The sequence below is a fragment of the Equus quagga genome, chromosome 5, assembly GCF_021613505.1.
Source record: "Equus quagga isolate Etosha38 chromosome 5, UCLA_HA_Equagga_1.0, whole genome shotgun sequence".
Taxonomy (NCBI): Eukaryota; Metazoa; Chordata; class Mammalia; order Perissodactyla; family Equidae; genus Equus; species Equus quagga.
The window spans coordinates 63,559,884-63,582,826 of record NC_060271.1 but is presented as its reverse complement, the minus strand read 5'-3'; the positions used below and the strand labels follow the sequence as shown (position 1 = coordinate 63,582,826).

The following is a 22,943-nucleotide window of genomic DNA, read 5'->3' as shown; positions in this document are numbered from 1 at the left end:
ACTCTGGGGAGCCATGTGGCCGGGTACCCACCTACCCCAGGCAGATTCAGCAGCAGCACATGCACAGACAGCCTGGGTGAGGGGACAATGGCAGAGCAGATCTTTGGAAGTGACCTTCAAGACCTCTCTCTCTGGGTACTGTGTTCCCCTGAACTCAGAGAACATCCAGCTCCACGATCTGATGTGAATGGTGATATTTACAAACAAGGGCTCGGTGCAGACGTGTGCACTCACACAATCACACACACATGGGCTTTGTGCAGACACGTGCACTCATGATCACACACACATGGGCTTTGTGCAGACACATGCACTCACAATCACACACACATGGGCTTTGTGCAGATGTGTGCACTCACACACAATCACACACATAGGCTTTATGCAGATGGGTGCACTCACAATAACACACGCATGGGCTTTGTGCAGATGTGTGCACTCACAATAACACACACACATGGGCTTTGTGCAGACGCATGCACTCACATAATCACACACACATGGGCTTTGTGCAGATGCATGCACTCACACAGACACACATATGGGCTTTGTGCAGATGCATGCACTCACAATCACACACACGTGAGCTTTGTGCAGACGCGTACACTCACAATCACACACACACATGGACTTTGTGCAGACGCATGCACTCACACAATCACACACGGGCTTTGTGCAGACACGTGCACTCACAATCACACACATGGGCTTTGTGCAGACAAGTGCACTCACACAATCACACACACGGGCTTTGTGCAGACACGTGCACTCACAATAACACACACATGGGCTTTGTGCAGACGCATGCATTCACACAATCACACACACATGGGCTTTGTGCAGATGTGTGCACTCACACACAATCACACACACATGGGCTTTGTGCAGATGCGTGCACTCACTCACACAGATACACAGCAAAACTAACCATATAAATATGCTCATATTCCACCATTAACCAAGTTTTACTTATTATCGAATCACTTCAGTATAAGGCAAAGAAAATTACTGCTGCATCAAGTAACCACAAACCCGAGAGATGGAGACACTGCTTGACCGCGCTTCAGAAGAATCACATTGTCTCTCTCAAGGGTCAGCAGAAGGACAGTAGGAGTGCTTTATGTAAAAAAATTTTAAATCTGGAATTGCCATATTTTCCACAAAACAGAGAACCCAAATCCACACACCTGCCACCCATCAGCAAATGACATTTGGGCATATACCTTTATCATAATACTTTTCTCAGGCATTTCCAAGTCCAGGCAACTTAATGGACCTTAAACTGACATTCAAGAGTCAGTTTAAAAGGGTTGCAGAACTCTCCAACCGTCTGAATTCTTAATTTTAACACGTAGATTTCCAAGAAAATGGAACAAAAACTTGTTGCCCTATATCAAAGCAAGCCTCTCTTCTAGTCTTGAGGAAGGACACTCCTTCACCGTTAACTAGGTTTCATTTATATGGTTTCCAATCACATTATCTTTTCGGAAGAGAACATTTTTTCTGCCATTTCAGACCTGGTCATGATTTCCTAAAAAGAAAAGAAGATATGCATCAAATGCTGATACTCCTTCCAGAACCTAATCTTTCAACAGTCACAGTTTTGTTTTGTGGGGAACTAAGTATATTCCACGATACACACAGAGGTATCAGATACAGAAAAAAAACCCATATAATCCACACTTCCCAGTAACGTACAGTCAATTATCTGCTGCTAAGTTTAGCAAATGGTAATGTCTTGCAAGCTTGAGTTCAGAATCACAAGTGAGAGGCAGGGACAGAGCTAAAATGAATTTCTGAGGCATAGCTTATCTAGCGATTTGCCTCACTTTATGCAATTAACGTATTTTTGAAATTATAAATCAACTATTTATCAAAAAATACTATAAATGCCCTTTTAAAAGTAATTCTGTGGTATCTTCCTGTAGAGTCATAAATCCTGAAGTTCAGCTGCTTTGTTGAAGGTACAGGCACACTGCAGCCTCCTTAAAACTTTCATCTGACACAGTCAAACCGACACGCCGACACCAAGGCCATTTCCCGTGCCTTTCAGTGAACAGAGCTGTGGCCGCTCTCAAACTCTGCAGCCACCACAGGAATTACTCCTTAGCTACCACTGACTTCCCTCTCCTCTTCCTGTGTCTAAGCTCACGTCCCACATCCATCCTCTAATTCTTACCCTGCAGACTTCCTGTCTTGGGCCCCTCTTCAATGTCCAGATGATCCATAACTAATTTTTTTTCCCTAAAAACCGTCCTAAATCCACATCCTCTATTCAAACTTCCTGCTTAGTAAATGAAAATGAGATACAAACTTAATACCCCAGAAAAATATCTACAAGTATAAGAGATTAATTTAGACAAACTGTCATCTTAAAGTCTTCTAAACTCTCACCTATATACAAAGTATTAGAAAATTATAGACTCCAAATCTCACAAATTAATTCTTCCTCTCTTTCACACCAACAAGTATGTATCTTGCTCCTGTTTTAAATGAGGATCCAGCTTCTTTAAACTTTACCCACAAATCAGTGCACAGTGTCTCCAGCCTGCTCAATTTGTATCCATATTAAAAAGCAACTTTCACACTTTCTTTGTGAAGTACATTTCTACTTTGCGAAAATAGCTCCACGAAGATAAGCAAAAATAGATTTTACCTCATCTGAATCCACTAACACCGGAAGAGCACTGAAATAAAAGAAAAAAACATTTGACGACGTTATCAAAAGGCCAGTGTATCGACTAAAGCTGAATATAGGTGTATTCCAGGATCCACCAATTCCCACTCTTGGATAGACAGAGCCGACAGAAACAAACACCTAGGTTCTCCAGTGGACATGGAGAAGAACTCAAACTGAAAATAACCCAAATGGGTAAACTGTGGTCCATTCATACAATGACCACTATACAGAAAAAAAGTGAATCAACTATCGAGGAATCACATTTTAAAAACTGACACAGGGGCTGTCCCTGTGGCCGAGTGGTTAAGTTCATGTGCTCCGCTTTGGCAACCCAGGGTTTTGCCAGTTCGGATCCTGGGCGTGGACATGACACTGCTCATCAGGCCATGCTGAGGCGGCGACCCACATGCCACAGCTAGAAGGAGCCACAAGTAAAAATACACAACTATGTAACAGGGAGCTTTGGGGAGAAAAAGGAAAAATAAAATCTTTAAAAAAAAAAAACTGACATAAGCAATCTAAAGTTACAGACGTTAGGAGAGCAGTGCCTTGGGAAAGTGAGGTCATGATTTGGGAGGAAAACAAGGGGCTTTTAGGGCACTAGTGATTTCTATTTTTTGATCTGGGTGCTGGTTACATGTGTGTGTTCATATTAAAAATTTACTCAGCTGTACACTTACGTAGGATCTGTTCACTTTCCAGAATATGTGCTATACTTCAAAAATTTCAGTGAAAAAGCAACTAAATATGAAAATAACCATCACTTCAAAATGGAAACAAAAATGAAGCAAGATCAGCAATTCTACAGGCGAGTATGTGGGAGGAATATCAATGACTAAACCATACAAATGAATATAATTCCAAACACAAGTGACATCCAACTACACATTCACTTTTCCAGCCCCTGCTATTTTTCACTTCGAACAGATGAACAAGTGTCTGAGTGGTGATGTGCTAATCTCAAAACCCACGTCATGTGCTTTTGTGAGAACTTAAGGGGGATGAATAAGCCTGACTGTAGAAATCATTTCATTCTGTATATGTATATATCAAAGCATCGTGTTGCACACCTTAAATATATACAATTTTTATTAAAATATATATATATATATTAAAAAATCAGGATGACTAAACGTATTATGAAAGGTGGTATTTATGGAATCAAGTATTTGTTTAATACCCATGTCATTATTACCATTGACTGGATGTCTACCAGTGAAGGGTACTGGAGAGACAGAGAGTTACACAACACAACCTTTGCTTGGGAAAGATAATATGGATAAAAAGAAAAGGCAAATGCATAGCCTTGCTGTGTGGTAGAGCACTGACAGAGCCTGGAGGAAAAGTCTATGTGCTAGAGTTACAACATGAATGTCACATCAGTGCACAACGCGAAGACAGAAGAAAGAACTTGGAGACTGACCAGATGTGAGAAAGGAGCCAAGTTAGATTGTTTGGAATAATTCTATTAAGGACAATCCAGAGGAGAATGTTTTAAGGGAGAAATGAACCAGAGTTAGAGGCCCAAAAGACAGTCTGCTGGGTGCATAGCACCTTTTTAGAGAGAAACACTAGATAAAATCTCAAAAATTGTTCTTTCTATGAGGTTAATGATGATTTGAAACCTATTAAGATGTACTCAGTACACTGAAGAAGGCGAACTGTGCTAAGCTGACCTCTATGGCTTATCAGAGATAAGGGAAAATCCTAACAAAGGCCACAGGAATATCTCTTAATACAATAGATCATATGTTTATTCATGATGTTTAAATTATCTTATGATTTGCAAAATTTCAGTCCCATTTCTACAGATGCATAAAAAAGGGTTTACATGTGTAAGAAGTCTAAAGTCTAAACTTGCTTCATAAATTGTACATGAATTTTGGGTAGCACTGTGCTAAATTTCTTGTGTTGAAGTTTTCAGAAGTGAACAAGCATGGGTTCCCAAGAAACTAAAATGTTGGAAACCACCTTGGATTATACAACTCTATGGGGAGATGGAGAAAGTAGCTCAACACACCCACAGGAGAACATGCAAAAAGAAAGCCACACCTAGCACATCACACACACACGCCAAATATAATGAAAAAATCTGAAAAGCAGCAAAAAATAAATGATACATTATACACATGAGAACAGTACAACCAATGACTGAGTTCTCTTCAAAAACAATAGAAACCAGAAGATATTGGAAGGACATGTTAGAAGTGCTCAAACAGAGGCCAGCCCAGTGGCTCAGTGGTTAAGTTCGCATGTTCTGCTTCAGCAGCCCGGGATTTGCCAGTTTGGATCCCAGTACAGACCTACACACTGCTTGTCAAGCCATGCTGTGGCAGGTGTCCCACATATAAAATAGAGGAAGATGGGCACGGATGTTAGCTCAGGGCTAATCTTCTTCAAAAAAAAGAAAAAAGAAAAGAAGTGCTCAAACAAAAGTCAATCAAGATTTCCATATCCAGCCAAACTATCCTTCAAAAAAAGAAAACAAACAAATACATTTTCATGTAAAGAAAACAGAGAATTTGTTGCTAGCAGACATATACTACAAGAAATACTGAAGAAAGACCTATAGGAAAAGGTGATAACTCAGATATACAGGAAGGAAAGAAGAAACAATAAAGGCATGGGTAAATATAAAAGAATATACATATATATATATATATACACACACACCTATTTTTCTTTTCTATTAAAAAAGTGTTATAGTGTATTTAAGTTTCATAATGTCTAAGCAGTCCTCACTTTGTACAAATCCGAAATGCATGAAGTCCAGTTCCTACAGTTGAGTTAAACAACACCAGTCCCTCCACAAGACAATTCAAATTTCAGTTACTCAAAAGCACAATGAGATGCCACTTCACAGCCACTAAGAGCTAAAATCAAAAAGGCGAGCCATTAATAACAAGTGTTGGCAGGGATGTAGAGAAACTGGAAGCCTCATACATTCTGATAGGATTGTAAAATGGTGCAGCTACTTTGGAAAACAGCTTGGCACTTCCTCAAAATGTTAAACACAGAGTTACTATGTGATCCAGCAATTCCATTTCCAGGCAAATACTCAAGAGAAATGAGAATATATGTCCACACACGTCTAGAATCATCATATTCATAGTAATAAAAACCACAGATAAAGAGAAAATCCTGAGGGCAGCCAAAAACACAAAACCCACATAACATACGGAAGAGCAAAGATAAGAACTAAATCAGACTTCTTTCTGAAACCAAGAAAACCGGAAGACAGTCAAGTGACAATCTTTGAAGTGTTGAAAGAAAAAAAATTGTCTATAACCAGCAAAAATACCTTTCAAAAAAGCTGAAACAAAGACTTTTCAGACAAATAAAACCTTAGAGATTCATCACCAGCATACTTGCACTACCAGAAATGTAAAGGAAATTCTTCAGGTGGAAGGAAGATCACACTAGACAGGAACTATCTAAATAGGAAGATGGGAGCAGAGAAAGGAAAGAGCAGCATGTGGGGTTATCACATCGGCTCTTCAGACTGTTCTACTGTGCAAACAGCGATCTGCAATCCTGCCTCAAACAGAGCACAGATAAAGGCAGCTGATCACTCACAGGTCCCAGAGGGGCCTCCTCTGCACCTGGTTTTTCCTATGCTCATGTTTTCCTCCAACAGCTTCCTCACCACACATGGTAGTGTGGTTACCTTTGTAAAAAAAACGTTTTACACATGTTTGAACTCTTCCATAATAGAAAGTTAAAAGAAAATAAAATGCTGCTGATCCTGATAACCTTAGATGAGAAAAGGGTGGAGTTGGTTACAGGGCACAAGCATTAAAATAGCTGTTGTACAGTGAAAAAGGAAGGAGAAAGAGATGAAGGCAGGGCTGTTTTCTCTGCAGTTCGCTATGAAGTCAGTCAGACAGTCAGTCACTGGTGACGTGGGTCTACAAAACACCTGGAGGGGTGCGGTATGACAAGCACATGACGAAGAGGGAAAATTAACCCTTATACTATGGACTAAAGTTTAGACCCAAACTTTAACTGAGAATATTTACACATCTGTGAATGAAGAGGGAATATTTTCTTCCACCCACTTCAAATCTTCATCCTGTAGAAATAAATATTTATATATTAACATTTGCTTATTTGCACCCAAAAGCAGAATTTTTAAATAGAATGTTTAATATAAAATTTAAGTATTTAAACATAAATGCATGACATTCTTTTAATTTTCATTAGGACAGTCTTTTAATGTCCTAATAAGTTGGCACTTATGCCACGCAGAAATTATGCTAGTATTTTCTTAAATAGGCAAACAAACAAAAAGTTGGATTTTGGATTTTTGTACTTCCTGGTTTTAGTTAGATGCACGGGTGTTATTTTTTGTGCTGAAAAACCACAGTAAAAATACAAAGAGTTGATTTATAAGATAGAAAATAGCAAAAATATTGATTTATATTGATTTTTTTGCTCTAAGAATTCGTCTTAATTTGTTCAAGTTTTTATATTATGAATTTATAATTCTTAACTATAACTTAGAATTTTTCAACAGAGAAAGACTATGGTACAAATATTCTAACATTACAAGAGCCTTTTTATTTCTATCACTGGTATTTATGCTCATCTCTCTACAGCAGACAAGAGAAGAACAGCAGGTAATCTGGGGTATCAATTTTTTTATAGAAACTTGCTTATAGTTATCTCACTGGGAGAAAGAAAAATAGTAAAAGGTATTTCGAATATTTTGGTTTACAATGTAAAATAAATCAAAATGTTTCTTTCTGTGGTCTACCTGGCTACATGGAATACTCTGGTTCTAGTGTTAATCACATCTTGCTCACCTAGAGAGAGACAAAGACACTGAGCCAGCCCTAACAGAGACCCCACTCTCTGAGTGAGTCTCAAGTAGAAATAAGTCAATGAGAGACAAGGCCTCTGACTTCTGATCAAGAGCGGGACTGCGTTTAATTTAGAGAAATGAAAAAGTATTTCCTTGATGTGTTTGCAAATACTGCGCTTTAAAATAAACTGAAATATATCCCTAAAATAAGAGGAAAATACCTTAAAAAACTGAAAGTTTTACAGCCCTAACACCAGATAATTAAAACTACTGTAGTTTTTTTAAAGTTTAGTGAAATTACCACAAAACTACTCAAAGAACATATTTTGAATAATTTTTATATTACCAAAAATAAAAATCAGAGAATTTACCAAATCCAACAGATAAAACTGTTCTCATATATAATTTGTCCTGTCAGAACTTATACGGATACATAAAGTTTCACACAATATTAACCACAACATACATAACAGTAAAAAAAGCAGAACATAAAACTGTATGATAGGGATTTTCATTTTGATTAATTACCTTAATAATTATCACTTTCATGCATAAATTATACCCATATTTAAAAACTCATCTCTACCCTACATTTTACCATTTTATTTACCCTTCCATAGTTAAAAAAATGCTAATTTTGGTAACTGCATAGGTAATACATAAAGTCTTTTTTCAAACAGTTATTAACAAACGTTATCCGAAATGGCTTCAAAAATCACTTTAAAATGCTGAAAAGCAGGCTGCCCGGTGGCGCAGTGGTTAAGTTCGCATGCTCCGCTTCAGCGGCTTGGGGTTGGTGGGTTTGGATCCTGGGTGTGGACCTACACACTGCTCATCAAGCCATGCTGTGGCAGTGTACCACACACAAAATAGAGGAAGATTGGAACAGATGTTAGCTCAGCGACAATCTTCCTCACCAAAACAAACAAAAATGCTGAAAAGTTAATACAAGCTTTCACTGTAACAAAGCTTCTCAGCCTTTAATGTGCATATGAACCATCTATGGAATCCTGTTAAAAAGCAGATGAGGATTCAGAAGGTCTGCGGCAGGACTGAGATTCCACATTCCTAACAAGATTCAAGGGGTGCCCCTGCTGCTGGCGCAGGAATAGCACTCGAGAAGCGAGGCTCTCTAAGTTACAGTTATCAGACTTAACTAGTATCACTACCTCGTAACATTTATTTTCATATAAAAAATCTTGGTAAAAAAACGTTCTCCTGATGGTATGAATGTGACACTCACATAGACTTCTAAAGTGTTAAAGACTAAGATTCTATTCAATATATACTATACTCACAAAATTATCAGAAGTTGCAGGTTTAGCTGTTCCATTGGAAACCGTTTTTGAGACTCTCAATTTTACTCCTTCAGCTATAATGAGAAACATTTTAGAGAGATATATATATAAAATATAAAATAACAGTGTTTTCCTTTACAGCCTCACATTTAACAATCCAATAAGGAAACATACTACACATTTTCTAAAGGAGAGTGAACAGTGAAAGCTTTGGGCAGGTGCTGGCCTTAACATACCACCTGGAAATGTAGGAGGTGTGCAAAAAGTTAACAGATTTGACAACTATTTGCAACCACCACCAGGTTTTCAAGTTAGCAACTTGAATTCGCAGTCTGAATACTAGTTTTAGAGGAGTTTAAACAAGCGAGCAAACTCACATACATACACTTCACCTTAGATAGTTTCAACACATTTTAAAGTTTATGGAATTAAAAATCTTCAGGATTTTGCAGTATCATATTCAAGAAGAAAATAACTTTGGCTATCTGTTTCCTTCTGATGTACGAATTGTTGGAATGTGCTTATGGTACAAATAAAACAGGGAAGAAAAAGGTTTTCTCTGTATGTGACCAAGGCTCTTCTGTCAGCACTTTCAGCAGACCTGGAACCAGGCTGCCTCACGCGGAATTCTGGCTCGAGCTGTGCAACCCTGGGCAAAGCAATTACCTTTCTCTGACTCAGTGTCCCCAGCTATAAAAAGGAATAATAATATCTACCTCATAGAGTTTGCATGAACGTTAATCAAGTTAGCGTATATAAGATGCCTGACGCACAATCTATGCCCAGTAAGTCCTTGCTTCTGTTACTGAAGTAATTTGCAAATAGTGCCCCTCCATAAACTAGGAGGACAACTGGTACATTATGAGGAGGTCAACAGCATAAACTGATATAGAGAACAAAAGTGAGATTCCTCAACCTAACAATGTTTCCACGGGGCATTTGAAATCCAAGCATTTGAGATCTATTCTCTTAAAAGGGGCAATACACTGATTTTTTTAAATTGAAGTATAACATATATAAAAAATACACAAATTTTAAATGTACAGTCTGAAGAGATTTTTACAAACATATATATTTATGTAATTACCATCCCAATCAAGACACTTAACATTTCCATCATCACAGAGGGTTCTTTAAATTCCTTTCCAGTCAATCTCAATCCCATCAGATGCAACCACTAGTCTGCTTTACATAATCACCACAGCCTAGTTTTGCCTGTTCTAGAACTTCATATATAGAAGTATAAACTATGGACTCTATATTGTTTTGGATTTGGCTACTTTCACTCAACACGGAGGTTTTGAGATTTATTTATGTTGCAGAATGTTGGTTACTTTTGATTACTGAGCAGTACTCCATGGGATGGGGACACCACAATGACTTTATCCGTTCACCTGTTGATGGACATTTGGTTATTTCCAGTTCCGGACTATTAAGAATAAAGCTGCTGTGAATAATAGTGTAAGTTAGTCTCTTCCTGTGGACATCCGCTTTCATGTCTCCTGGGTAAGTATAACCATGGTAGGTTGTATGGCAGGTGTATGTTTAGCTTTTTCAGAAACTGTCAAATTGCTTTCTAAAGTCTTACACCTTTACATTCCTTCCAGGAGCGTATGAGCAATCCAGCTGTTCCCTATCCTCTCCAACATTTCGTGTTGTCAATCTTTTTCGTTTTAACCATTCTAGTGGACATGTAGTGACTTCTCACTGTGGTTTTGATTTGCGTTTCCTGGTGACCAATTATATCAAGCACTTTTCATGTACTTTTATTCCTTTGTCCTCTTTAGTGAAATGTCTATTCAAGTACTCCGTCCATTTTTTTTTTTTACAAATTGAGTTATCTTTTATTGATTTATAGGAATTCTACTTATATTCTGGATACAAGTCCTTTGTCAGATATGTGTATTTTTATATACGATATATGAGAATATTTTATCCCAGTCTACAGAAAGCCTTTTCGTTTTAAGTTTCTCTTGAGGAACATAAGCTTTTAATTTTGGTGAAGTCTAATCTACCAACTTTTTGATCTTATAGTTACTGTTTTTTGTGTCCTAAGAAACTGAATATCTCAAGGTCCTGATATATTTTCCTGTTTTCTTCCAGAGGAGTCATATTTAAGCTTTTACATCTACGTCTATGATGCATCTTGAATTAATTATTGTGTGATGTGCATGGCAGGAGTCTAAGTGATTTGTTTCCCTTGTATTTATCCAGTTGTTCCAGCACTGTTTGTTGGAATATTATCCTTTCCTAATATAAAGCCTTGGTGCCTCTATCAAAAATCAACTGACTATACATGTGTGGAATTATTTCTTGACTCTGTTGTGCTATCCTTATGCCAAGAGCACATTATCTTGATTAGTATGACTTAAAATTTTTCTAAGTCTTGGAATCAGTCTAAGTCCATTAATTTTATCTTATTGAGATACATAATTCCCACACCATAAAATGTACCATTTTGAAGTGTGCAGTGCAGTGGATTTTAAGACACTCGAGCAAGTGTGCGATCATCACCACTATCTAATTTCAGAGGATTGTCATCACCCTAAAATGAAGCTCCACACTCCCCACTCACTCCTTCCTCCAGCCCTGACAATCACTCACTCACTTTCTGTCTCTACGGATTTACCTGTCCTGGTCCTTTCCTATAAATGGAATCATATGGTATGTGATCTTTTGTGATTGGTTTCCTTTACTTAGTGTAATGTTTTCAAGAGTCATCCATGTTGTGACTACAAACGCTCTTGTAGGTCTTTTGTTTTTCCACATACACTTTAAAATCAGCTTAACCATTTGTGTTTTTTTAGTCAGCTAGAGTTACGACCGGGATTGTACTGAATCCACATATCAGTTTGGGGGACTGCCAGCTTAACAGTTTGGAGAGTTACAATTCGTGAGTATGTTCTCTCTCTATATTTGCTTATTCTAAAATTTCTATCTGCATTGTTTTATAGTCTTCAGTGCAGAGGTTTTGCACATTTTTCATTAAATTTATTCCTAAATATTTTATTTTTGAAGCTATAGTAAATAGTATTTTTAATTTCATTTTCTAACTGTTTTAATTGACTATATAGAAAAACAACTGATTTTTGCATATTGGACATATATTCTACGACTTTGCTATATAGTCATGTGTCATTAGCAACCGGGATACCTTCTGAGAATGTGTCATCAGGCGATTTCGTCACTGTACGAATACCACAGAGTGCACTTACACAAACCTAGCCAGTACACCCTACCTCACACCTAGGCTATGTGGTACTCACCGTCATATATGTGGTCTGTCACTGACTGAAACATTGTTATGCAGTGCATGACTGAATTCACTTAGTTCTACTGTATTTTTTTCTTTTTTGTAGACTCCTTAGGATTTTTCTACATCCAGAATCTTGTTGTTTGCAAATAAAAGCAGTTCTATTTCTTCCTTTCAACACTTTATGCCTTTTACATCCTTTGGGCTTTTGTTTGTTTTGCCTTCCTGCACTGGCTAGGACCTCCTGTATAATGTTGAATCAAAGTGGTGAAGATATCCTTGTACTTTGTTCCTCATCCCGGGAGGAAAGCATTCACTATTTCACTATTGAGTATGATTTTAGCTGTAGAGCTTTTTCATACCATTCTATACTTAGTTTGCTAAGTGACTTTTAAAAAATCATGAATAGGTATTGAATTTTGTGATATGTATTTCTGCATCTACTGAGATAATAATGTCATTTTCTTCCTCATTCTTTTAATTTAATAAAAGGTGAATTACACTGACTGATCTTCAAATGTTGAACAGACTCGTAACCCTAGGATAAAGGCCATTTGACAATGATGGTCTTTCTGTATTCTGTTAGATTTTATTTACTAATTTTTTAAAGGAATTTTATATCTCTACTCATTAGTGATATTGGTTTGTAATTTTTTCTTGTCTTGCCTTTGTTAGATTCTGGCATCTAAGCTGTGCTGGCCTTATTATACATTGAGTTGGGAAGTAAAGTATTCCCACCTCCTCTACATTCTAAAGAGTTTGTGTAAGATTGGAATATTTCTTCTCTGAGCATTGGAAAGAATTCACTAGAAACCATTTGGGCCTGGTCATTTTTGGGAAGATTTTAAATTCTGAATACAATTTCTTTAATAGATATAGGGCTATTCAGATTTAGCGGCATAAGGTTAAAATTAAAATTAGATTAGGGTAGTAGTTTCTTAAGTGTACTTTTCAAGGAATTTGTTCATTTCGTCCAAATAACCAAATGACCAGCATGAAGTTGTCCATAATATTCCCTTACTTACCCTTTCATACTGTAGTAACGTCCTCTGTATTATTTTCAACATTGGAAATGTGCCTTGCTGCGCCGTTTTGTCTTTATTTCTGGTTTAGACTACGGAAAGGTGAATCCATTTCTATTAATCTTTTAATCTTTTCAAAGAAATTATTTTGGCTTTGTTGATTTTTTCTATTTCCCCGTTTTCTATTTCACTGATGTAGGCATACTTAACTTTACTATTCCTTCTTACTAATTGCTCCAGGTTTAATTTGCCCTTCTTTTTCTAGCTTAAGGTGGACACATAGATCACTGATTTTACATGTTTCTTCTTTCCTGTTCTTATTGGCAATATAAGCATTCAAAGCTATTAATTTTCCTTTAAGGACTGATTTAACTGCATCCCACAAAATCTGACATGCTGTGTTCTTTCATTTAGTATGAAATATTTTCTAATATTTTTTCAATCCATGAGTTACTTAGAAATGTATTGCTTAATTTCCAAATGACTGATTATTTTGTAGATATCTTGTTATTAGACTAATTTAACCTTTATTGTCATAAAACATACCTATACGACTGCAATCCTTTGAAATATATGGAGAGTTTTTTAATGATCTATCTTATTCCATGTGGACTTGGTCATTTATTCTGAAGTTGCTAAATGTAATGTTCTATAAATATCAATCAGGTCAATGAGGCTGATAGTTTTATTAAACTCCTGTACATTGTTACTACTATATGTACTTGTTTTATTAATTACTGAAAAAGGGATATTAAAATATCAAACTATGACTGTATTTGTCTATATCTCTCTTTAGAGCTTCAAAATTCATGAAACAAAATTTGACAGAACAGTTATTAGTTATGTACACATTTAGGACTATCTCTTTTTGATAAATTCACCCTTTTATTATTAACAAATGACACTTTTTAAAATCACGGGTAATACTTTCCTGAGGTTTACTTTGTCAAATACTAAAACAGCCACACTAGCTTTCTTATGTTCAGTGTTTCCACGACACACCTCCTTCCACTCTTTACTGTAACCAGTCGGTGTCATTTTTAAAGAGTCTCCTGTCGACATCGTATAGTTGAGTTTCACTCTTTTGCTTTTTTACAGTCTGACACTCTCCGCCTATTAACTTGAGCATTTAGTCCACTTGCATTGAATTTAATTATTAAAATGCTTAGGTTTAAGCTGTTCTACATTGGTCCCCTGTCGTTCCTTCCCTGTAACTTTTAGGTTAAGGAACGTGCTTTAATATTCCATTCTATCACTTCTACTGGCTTTTTAGCTGTATCTCTCTGTATTTTTAAATTTGATCTCCAAAGAGTCCAATATGCTTCTTAGCCTATCACAATCTACTCTGAATATATCTAAGAACTATAATACAGTATTGATTTCATTTACTCCTATCCTTTGTGCTATAGTGATATATTTTACTTCTATGTTATAAATCCAATAATACATTATTTTTGCTATAAAATGTCAACTGACTTTTAAAAGATTAAAGAAAAAAAAAAGGAAAAACCTTTTACATTTACCCACGTATATTTTCAGTGCCCTTCCTTCCTTCCTTCAGTTTCTTTTATAGCTGAATTTCAAATTGACAGCATTTCTATTCAGTCTGAAGAATTTCCTTTAGCGTTTCTCCTAGGACAGGTCTGCTAATGACCAATTCTTTCAGCTTCCAATTATCTGAAAAATATCTTTATTTCATCTTCATTTTTGAAATCTATTTTTGCTGGATACAGGATAAGTTGACACATTTTTTCCATTCAATACTTTAAAAATGTCACTCCATGGTCTTCAGCACTCCACTGCTTCTGAAAAGTCTGCTGTCATTTTTATTAGTGAACTCCTGAATCTAATGTATCTTTTCTCTGGCTTCTTTTGAAGAGTCTTCTTTGCCTTTGGTTTTTAGCAGTTTGACTATGATGTCTACGTACGGTCTTCTTCGTGTTTATCTTGTTTCCCGCTCACTGAGCTTCCTGCATCCGTGGGTTGCTCTTAATTTGAGACATTTTTTGGCCAATATTTTTTTCAAACATTCTTTATGCCTCATTCTCTCTTCTCCTTCTGGAGCTCAATTACATATTTGTTAGACTGTCTGACACTGTTCCACAAGTCACGGAAGTTATGTTGACTTTGTTTCCGATCTTTTGTCTCAGGGTTTCAGCTTGTAAAATTTCTTTAGTCTCCAAATGTTCACTGACTTTTATTTGGTTTTATCCAATCTACTCATCTACTATCAATCCCATCCAGTGAATTTAATTGAGATATTCTATTTTTCAGTTTTAGTATTTCAATTTTTTTGTTTCCCTATCTCTCCTGAAATTTCCCTTGTCTTTACCAATGTTTTCTTATAGATTCTTTAACATATTTATCTTTAAAGTCTTTTATATCTTTAAAGTCATTCCTGCTTAATTATAACATCATGTCCACCTCTAGATCTCTACTGACTGATTTTTCCGTTAACTATGGGTCACAGTCTCCAGTTTCACACCATATCTAGTAATTTACTATTGCATACTGGACACTGAGGATGGTATCACGTAGACTCTGGATTCTCTTACCTTTGTCTGGAAGTGTGGCATTTTGTTCCAGCAGGCATTAAATTACTGCTGGATCACTTTGGTCTTGTGGAGACATGCTTTTAGATTTTACTAGGATGGGTTTATTTCAGCTTAGCTTTAGTCCTAGGGTGAATTTCAGTGGTCCAGAATGTGGGCTTTACTTCTTAGGAGTGGCCCTGCTGGGGTTTTAATGGAAAGCCCAAGGTGTTTAACCAGGGACTTTTAACTTGCCGAGATTCAAATTTCAAACTCCGTGGTGGGCAGCTGCTGAAATTTCTGTTCTGCTTCTTAGCCTAATGGCTATCGTTTCTCCTCTGGCCTCTTGGAGTCACTTTGCCCATGTCCAGTTCAGGCATCAGCTAAGAATTGAGAGACTTTATAGATTTTGGAATTTCCCCCTTTGTGGCTCTCTCCTCAGTGTCCAGGCATTCTTACAACCCTAAACTTCACTCTCCAATTCCTTGCATCAGTAAGATTGCACCTATCTACTTGAGCTCTAACTACTGTACCATCACATCGACTAGGATGCATTCTGGACCAAAGCTCCATAAATGAGGAACTTATGAGGAGTGTGGTTCTCTTCTTTCAATCGTTAAATCTTCTCCAGTTTCTGCCTGCTTTTGGTTGCTCTCCAGTGCCTTCAAACAGTTAATTTTTAAAAATATTCTGTCCAGAGTTTATACTAGCTACCATCAGGGAGGTTATTTAGTTCAATACAATTCACTCCATTAATATTGGAGCCAGAACCTTAACACACTGAATTTTAATATCTTTGTTGTAAGGTTTTCAGGTTTCCTTTGTTAATAGTAAAGTCAGAAAAACATGAAAGAAGTAGTTGTAGGTGAGAATAAGATGAGAGGAGGTAAAAGGAAGTGGGGACACTGAAGACATATTGATTATGTTGCAATTTTTGATGAGGGGTTAGACTATAACATTTTCACAGTATTTTAGACAATTAGAGCACACAAAAAAAATTGTGAAAAAGAACGCTACTAATAAGAGAAACCAAAGTAAAGCAAAATGGAACTAATATAAAATTACTCTCAATATCTGAATTACTTATTGATGTTGCCTTAACCAATGCTTAATTAGAATATTACGGTAAAATTAATAAAATGATAAAATGCTGTGTAGAAATTAATAGAAAGATAAAAATAGCACTAAAACCACAATGAGGGCATGACCAGGAAATTACTGATGTGCATACTTTTAAAAACGCAAGATGTGATTCAGAGAAATTTAGCAATCATCATTAAGAAGACGAACATTATTTAGGAGCTAAGCACAATATATACCAAATCGCTCTTGTGAAAAAGTGTACCTACTTCAATACTCACACTTTAAGAGAAAACAAGTAACAAAAGCTCAAACTACATTAACAATCTCAAAAATTTCATTACTGACTTTTCTTTTTGTGACTATCTACCATAATATAGGTTTCTGCAGATACAGTTTTAAAAATATCTTATAGGAAAAAAAGTATGTGACCTTGCATCACAGTAAAGGTACAATATTTCTGTTACAATATGTACATTGGTCATTTAATAAGAAAATACATCACTCACTTAAATTTTCAGATGTCACCATGAATTCTTCAATTTCATCATCAGAATCATCTATTAAGGGCATGAAGGCATATCTATATCAAAAACAAGGAATAGTTTTACTAGTGTGTTTAAACCTATTCAGTTTTCCATTTATATCTTAAAAAGTCATTGCATACCAAAATATCTACATTTTAAAAGTTTCTCATAAAGTAAAATAAAAATTTAATTATTTTACTCTCAAATTAGCAAAGATTATTGTTAAGAAACTGAAACTGGAGCTCCTAAACCCTGTCAGCAAAAGCATAAATGGATAAAATCTCTCTGGCAAGTAACTTTGCAATATACAATGAATGTTCAGAGAAGGGAACTTCCTGCTGTACTTTTTTCTCCATGTCACGTTTACCTGCCTTCCCACTACTTTTTAGCTTATCCCCTATTGAAACAGAAGTTGCTAATCTGAGAGGTGAAAATAAAGCACACTGATTGAGCCACATTTACTAGGTCCAAAAGCATTCAAAAAGCCTTGCTGATAATAGCAAAAACCTAGAAAGAAAGTGTCTAATAATTAGGGACTGCTTATGTAAATTATGCAACACTCATATTACAGAATGCCGTATAGCCATTGAATGTGGTAGATCTATATAAGATGATATGGGAAGATATATCCTGTGGGTTTTTTGCTTTGATGAGGAAGATTGGCCCTGAGCTAACATCTGTTGCCAATCTTCCTCTTTGTGCTTGAGGAAAATTGTTCCTAACATCTATGCCAATCTTCCTCCACTTTATATGTGGGATGCCACCACAGCACGGCCTAATGAATGGTGTAAAAGTCTGTGCCTGGGATCCAAACCCACAAACCCCAGGCCGCCAAAGCAGAATACACAAACTTAACCACTGTGCCACCAGGCTGGCCCCAGGGAAGATATGTCTTAAACAAGAAGGTGTAGAACAGTGCACATATGTGCGTGTGTATTATTATTACTATATCACTTTAAAAAGAGCGGGAGAAACACACACAGTGGTATATTCCTTCTTTCTTCCTTTTTTGGTGAGGAAGATTAGCCCTGAGGTAACATCTGTGCCAAACCTCCTCTATTGCTGCATGTGGGATGCCTCCGCAGCATGGCTGATGAGTGGAGTGGAGTAGGTCTGCACCAGGGATCCAAATCTGTGAACCTGGGCAGCCAAAGCGGAGTGTGCACAACTTTAACCACTTGGCCATGGGGACAGCTGCTGGTATATTCTTTCTCATTTTTTCCTAAAAAAGCGTACAAGAAACTTACCAGCACTTTCCTTGGGGATGAAGAACGAGGCAAGGGAAGGTGGGGCTTCCTTTCACATGCAGTCGACAGCACAACTTCCTGAACTTGGCTTTCAAGCTCTACGATTTTGGTCCCACCCTTCCTTTCCAGCTTTCTCTCCCTCCAATGTAAGTAGTATTAGCCATGCCTCAGAGACCTCCAAAGTATACCATGTTTTTTCCCACTACCCCAGAAAATGTACACTTTCCCAGCCATCTTTCACTGTCCTGCTCCGTTCCTCAAAGCATAACACAAACACTGTCTTTCCATAGAGCCTTCCTCACCCCTCTCCTATCTTCCCCCGCACTACATTTATACATCTCTTCCTTCACTGTCTTGCTTTGTTATGTCTGTCTCCCTACGTGACTGTATACTCCTTTGAAAGCAAGGACTATTTCCCCACAGTTTCTACAAATGCTTTAGGGAAGCCTTTTTTTTTTTTTTTTTTTTTTTTTAAAGATTTTATTTTTTCCTTTTTCTCCCCAAAGCCCCCCGGTACATAGTTGTGTATTCTTCGTTGTGGGTTCCTCTAGTTGTGGCATGTGGGACGCTGCCTCAGCGTGGTCTGACGAGCAGTGCCATGTCCGCGCCCAGGATTCGAACCGACGAAACACTGGGCCGCCTGCAGTGGAGCGCGCGAACTTAACCACTCGGCCACGGGGCCAGCCCCTTTAGGGAAGCCTTTTAACACTGTAGCAGGTGATCAACAAATGCTTGCCGAACTTGAGTTTTCCTACGTTAGGTACCTTTGATTATTTGCTGATGGTCTCCACAAAAACATTATTACAATAAGAATAAGTGAAAAAAGGAAGCTCCAAAATGCATCATCAACCCAGCGTTCCATCCAATCCTATAACAAGGACAATTCAAACATGAAGTTATTTTTTTTTTCTGCTTTTTCTCCCCAAATCTCCCCAGTATATATAGTTGTATATTTTAGTTGTGGGTCCTTCTAGTTGTGGCATGTGGGACGCTGCCTCAGCATGTCCTGATGAGCGGTGCCATGTCGGCGCCCAGGATCCGAACCAGCAAAACCCTAGGTCGCCAAAGTGGAGCACACACTCAGCCACAGGGCCAGCCCCCCAAAAAAGTTACTTTTCTGATAAACATAAACATACAGATTTCCCATTGATATAATGTACAATGACAAGTACTAATGAAATCTTTCCAACTGGTAAGTCTTCCAAATAAATAAGTACATATTTTTTCAAGAAACATAAAAACTAACACAAAGTATCTTTATAAAATCAACATTAATGCTTACTTCAGCCTTATAATCAATGAGATGAATAAAATCCTAACATAAATTACATAGTTTGGTATCATAATAAAAAGAATTTCAGAGTTTAAAGGGGCTTCGAAGGTCATTTACTCTATTTTCTAGATGAGAACAGTCATGAGGCAGGTTAATAGCAGAATTAGAACCAAGCTGACAATGGGTCTTTTTGACACTGCTGACCTTAGACTTTCTGATACAAAAATCTCAACGCAGTATTTTTCCCAATAGGTTATTTTGCTTTTAATAAGACAGGAGATTTTATTATATGGTGGTAGAAATGTTTCTACAGGGCTGTTTCACATTATAAACATTCCCTTCCATAAAATTTTAGGGTTAACAGAAAAACTTAGAAAACAAAAAATCCAAAAGATACACTTGGAATTCCAAGTGAAAAATAAAACGTGAGGGAAGGGGAAAGAAAAAATTCAGTCTCTCCTCTCACTAAGTTATCCTTAGGCAGCAGAAGTCCCGGAGTTTTAGAGGGCTGCTTGTAATTGTTCATACAGAACCAGAGACAAGCTCCAAATCAAGAAGCCCCCAAAAGAGGGCCTTCCACATGTTAAGTCTAACAAACGCATCTTCTTCTAACTAGAGAACCCATGGGGAGTATCTCCTGAATGTTCATAATGACTATACCATCCTAGAAACACATCAGACTGAAGGTTTACAGCTCCATTCAGACACAAACAACCCAATTTCATGTTATGCAGGAAGCAAAAGATTTCCTGTTATCTTAAATTATATAGGGAGAGAATTATTTTTCAAAATATATAAAAGGAAGTTCAGAAAAGGGCATAACTGGAAAAGTAGGTTTAGGAGGAACTTTTTCAGATTCATTTAAAGGAGGTAAAAGTTTTTATAATTCATATACAATAATCCAAAGTAAACAGAAAAATCTCCACTAAAATTACTTCTATTTACAAACACAAACTAAATTCTTCAAAATTACACAAAATAAAATAGTATAATTAAAAATGGAAAATGTTTAAATAGGAAGATTATACTTACTGATCGACATTTTGCAATTCTAAACGTCTTAACTGTCCACACCATAAACACTACAGAAGCTGAAACACACCAAAAAAGTCAGCTTTAAAGGAACATGCAATACTGCAATAATTTATTATAATGAGGAAAATTAAATTGCTTACCCAGTACAGCGAAGATGAGAGTATTTGTGAAGTGCCTGTATAAAGAAAATTTCACTGTGTTCTTTCTTAGCCTTAGAGTCTTCATAGTTTGTGCCAAACTTATAAAGATGTGAAAAAAGTTAAGGGAAAACATTTTACATAATAATAAACAGTTAAAATAAAAAACAAAATAAGATCTACTGCATCTCCAAAATTAGTACTGCTAAATATAGTTCCTATAATTTAAAGTTAATAAAAACAGAGAATATGTTATTTCAGCCAATATTGTATGACCATGACACCAATTTTATCACAGAATTTGCTTTACGATGTACCATTGTCTGAACTAAATGAACTTCAAGGACAACATAAGCAAGAAGATCTGTGATGTGCTCCTTCAATGCCAAGCTCCCAAAACACAGGATGGAGTCACTCCCTAAACGCCGGGTCCCCCAGGCTGAACGCTGTTTAGACACATTATGACATGCCGTTGGGCTTGTGCTTTTCTATTTCTGTTTCTTTCTTATTTTATTCTTTCCAGTCTATTCCCGTTTTATCTTCTGAATGACCGAAACTAAGAAGTTAGGTAATCTACCAGTTCCAGTCTATAAATTTAAAAACTGAAGTATGTCAAATAAAACGAATCTGGACTTGGGTAAGGAGTCGCTTTACTGAAAAGGTTCCTGCAGTGGAGATGGAGGATCAGCGCAACAGGGAGAACACTGCAATCTGCACGCTGAGACCTGCACGAGGCCCAGAGTCGGGCAGGGCAGGGCTTGGCTTTCACAGGGAGGCGGAGGTCTAGGGGAGTGGGTGGTGTGACTGATCAGGAAATGCCCTTCCTTGGGGTCAGATTCTCAGGAAAGGCCATTAAGGAAGGCTGTGGGGGGACAAAAGCTCAGGGACCTGGGAGAAGGGGACCACTTGGTTTGGTCCAGTCTGGTATTTGTCCAGGTGGTCAGTGGGGGCACAGGTATGTATCTGGCCTTGTCACAGGTAAACAAGGGGCATCTGGGAAGCTCACCCAAGTCCTGTGGGGAAATGGGGTTATTTGTAGTAAGCCTTTTCCCAGAACATCAAAGGTTACACTTCCCCTAACCAGGGCTGGTTTCCAGGAGCACAGGCTCAGGGAAAGCACAGCACGATCCAGCGTGAACAGGCAGAGAGGGCTTCCGCACTGGTCCCGCAGCAGCGCAGCCGGGACTCAAGCCAGAGCCCCCTGTCTGTACTTCCTCTGGAGCACACCACGAGCTTTGTTCATGAACCACGCACGGAAAACAACCGAGGTGAACAAAAGAACGGAAGCGGCAAGTTTTGCACTTATGCTTTCTATTTTAAATTCCAAATACGCCACTGATCGAAAACTTCATTTTAGTTCTAAAACTACCAAAATTGCTTTTTCAATTTTTCTAAATGACCAGTAAATTGCAAAAGAAGATCAATTTCTAAAATAACACAATCCAACCAATTAAGGCCACTCTCAGAATTTCCAAAAACACAAATGTGCTTTAACTCTTTCAACATATGAAGACAAATACTTTTTAGAAATTCCTGACCAAAACCAATTTCCTATGTTAAAAACCTAATCTTGTTTAATAATTTGAAAGCGTTTTTAAAAGCCAAGGAATAAAAAGATCAAAAGCACCTCCCAAACTGCCTAAGGCCCACTTACCAAGGCACTGCTAATTTAGGCAAAGCATGAGCCCTTCTCCCGGTTAAGGAGGGCAGGAAGGAGAGCAAACGGGCCCATCAGCCCAGGGAGAGGCAGTGTGGCCGTGCGGCTGCGGCAGGAAAGGATATCCACCAGCACAAGCCAGAGTCAAGGAGAGAGAGCGGCAGGCTGGCCAGCAGCACAAGATCAGGGTCATCTGCCTGCAGCAAAACAGCAAAAAACATCAAACAAACAAGCAGGAAAAAAGAGGTGGCAGGGCTTCATGAGAACGGCTATGGCTTTTGAATTTTTCAGGCTGTTTTTCTCTATTACTTTAGAATTAGATTCTTACAGAATCAGCTACAGTGAGTTCATGAAAATCAAAGGCAGCAGGTCATTATCCAAGCACTCAAGTCTACATGT

The 22,943-nt window shown here is 37.5% G+C and overlaps 1 protein-coding gene across 2 annotated transcripts in view; it reads right to left on the bottom strand.

Moving 5' to 3' along the window:
- Positions 1–949: 949 nt before the first annotated feature.
- Positions 950–22,943, bottom strand: part of TMEM87B (transmembrane protein 87B) — a 51,526-nt gene continuing 29,532 nt past the window's right edge. The window contains exons 11-19 of one of the 2 annotated variants that reach the window (XM_046661123.1): positions 22,670–22,741; positions 20,891–20,999; positions 20,748–20,806; positions 19,207–19,310; positions 17,178–17,251; positions 8,783–8,856; positions 6,700–6,752; positions 2,657–2,687; positions 950–1,531 (exon numbers count right to left, since the gene is read on the bottom strand). In XM_046661123.1, coding sequence (XP_046517079.1) covers positions 1,472–1,531; positions 2,657–2,687; positions 6,700–6,752; positions 8,783–8,856; positions 17,178–17,251; positions 19,207–19,310; positions 20,748–20,806; positions 20,891–20,999; positions 22,670–22,741 — 636 coding nt within the window. In that variant the 3' untranslated portion in view covers positions 950–1,471. The remainder of the gene's footprint in view (positions 1,532–2,656; positions 2,688–6,699; positions 6,753–8,782; positions 8,857–17,177; positions 17,252–19,206; positions 19,311–20,747; positions 20,807–20,890; positions 21,000–22,669; positions 22,742–22,943) is intronic. The other variant, XM_046661122.1, reaches the window with a different exon arrangement.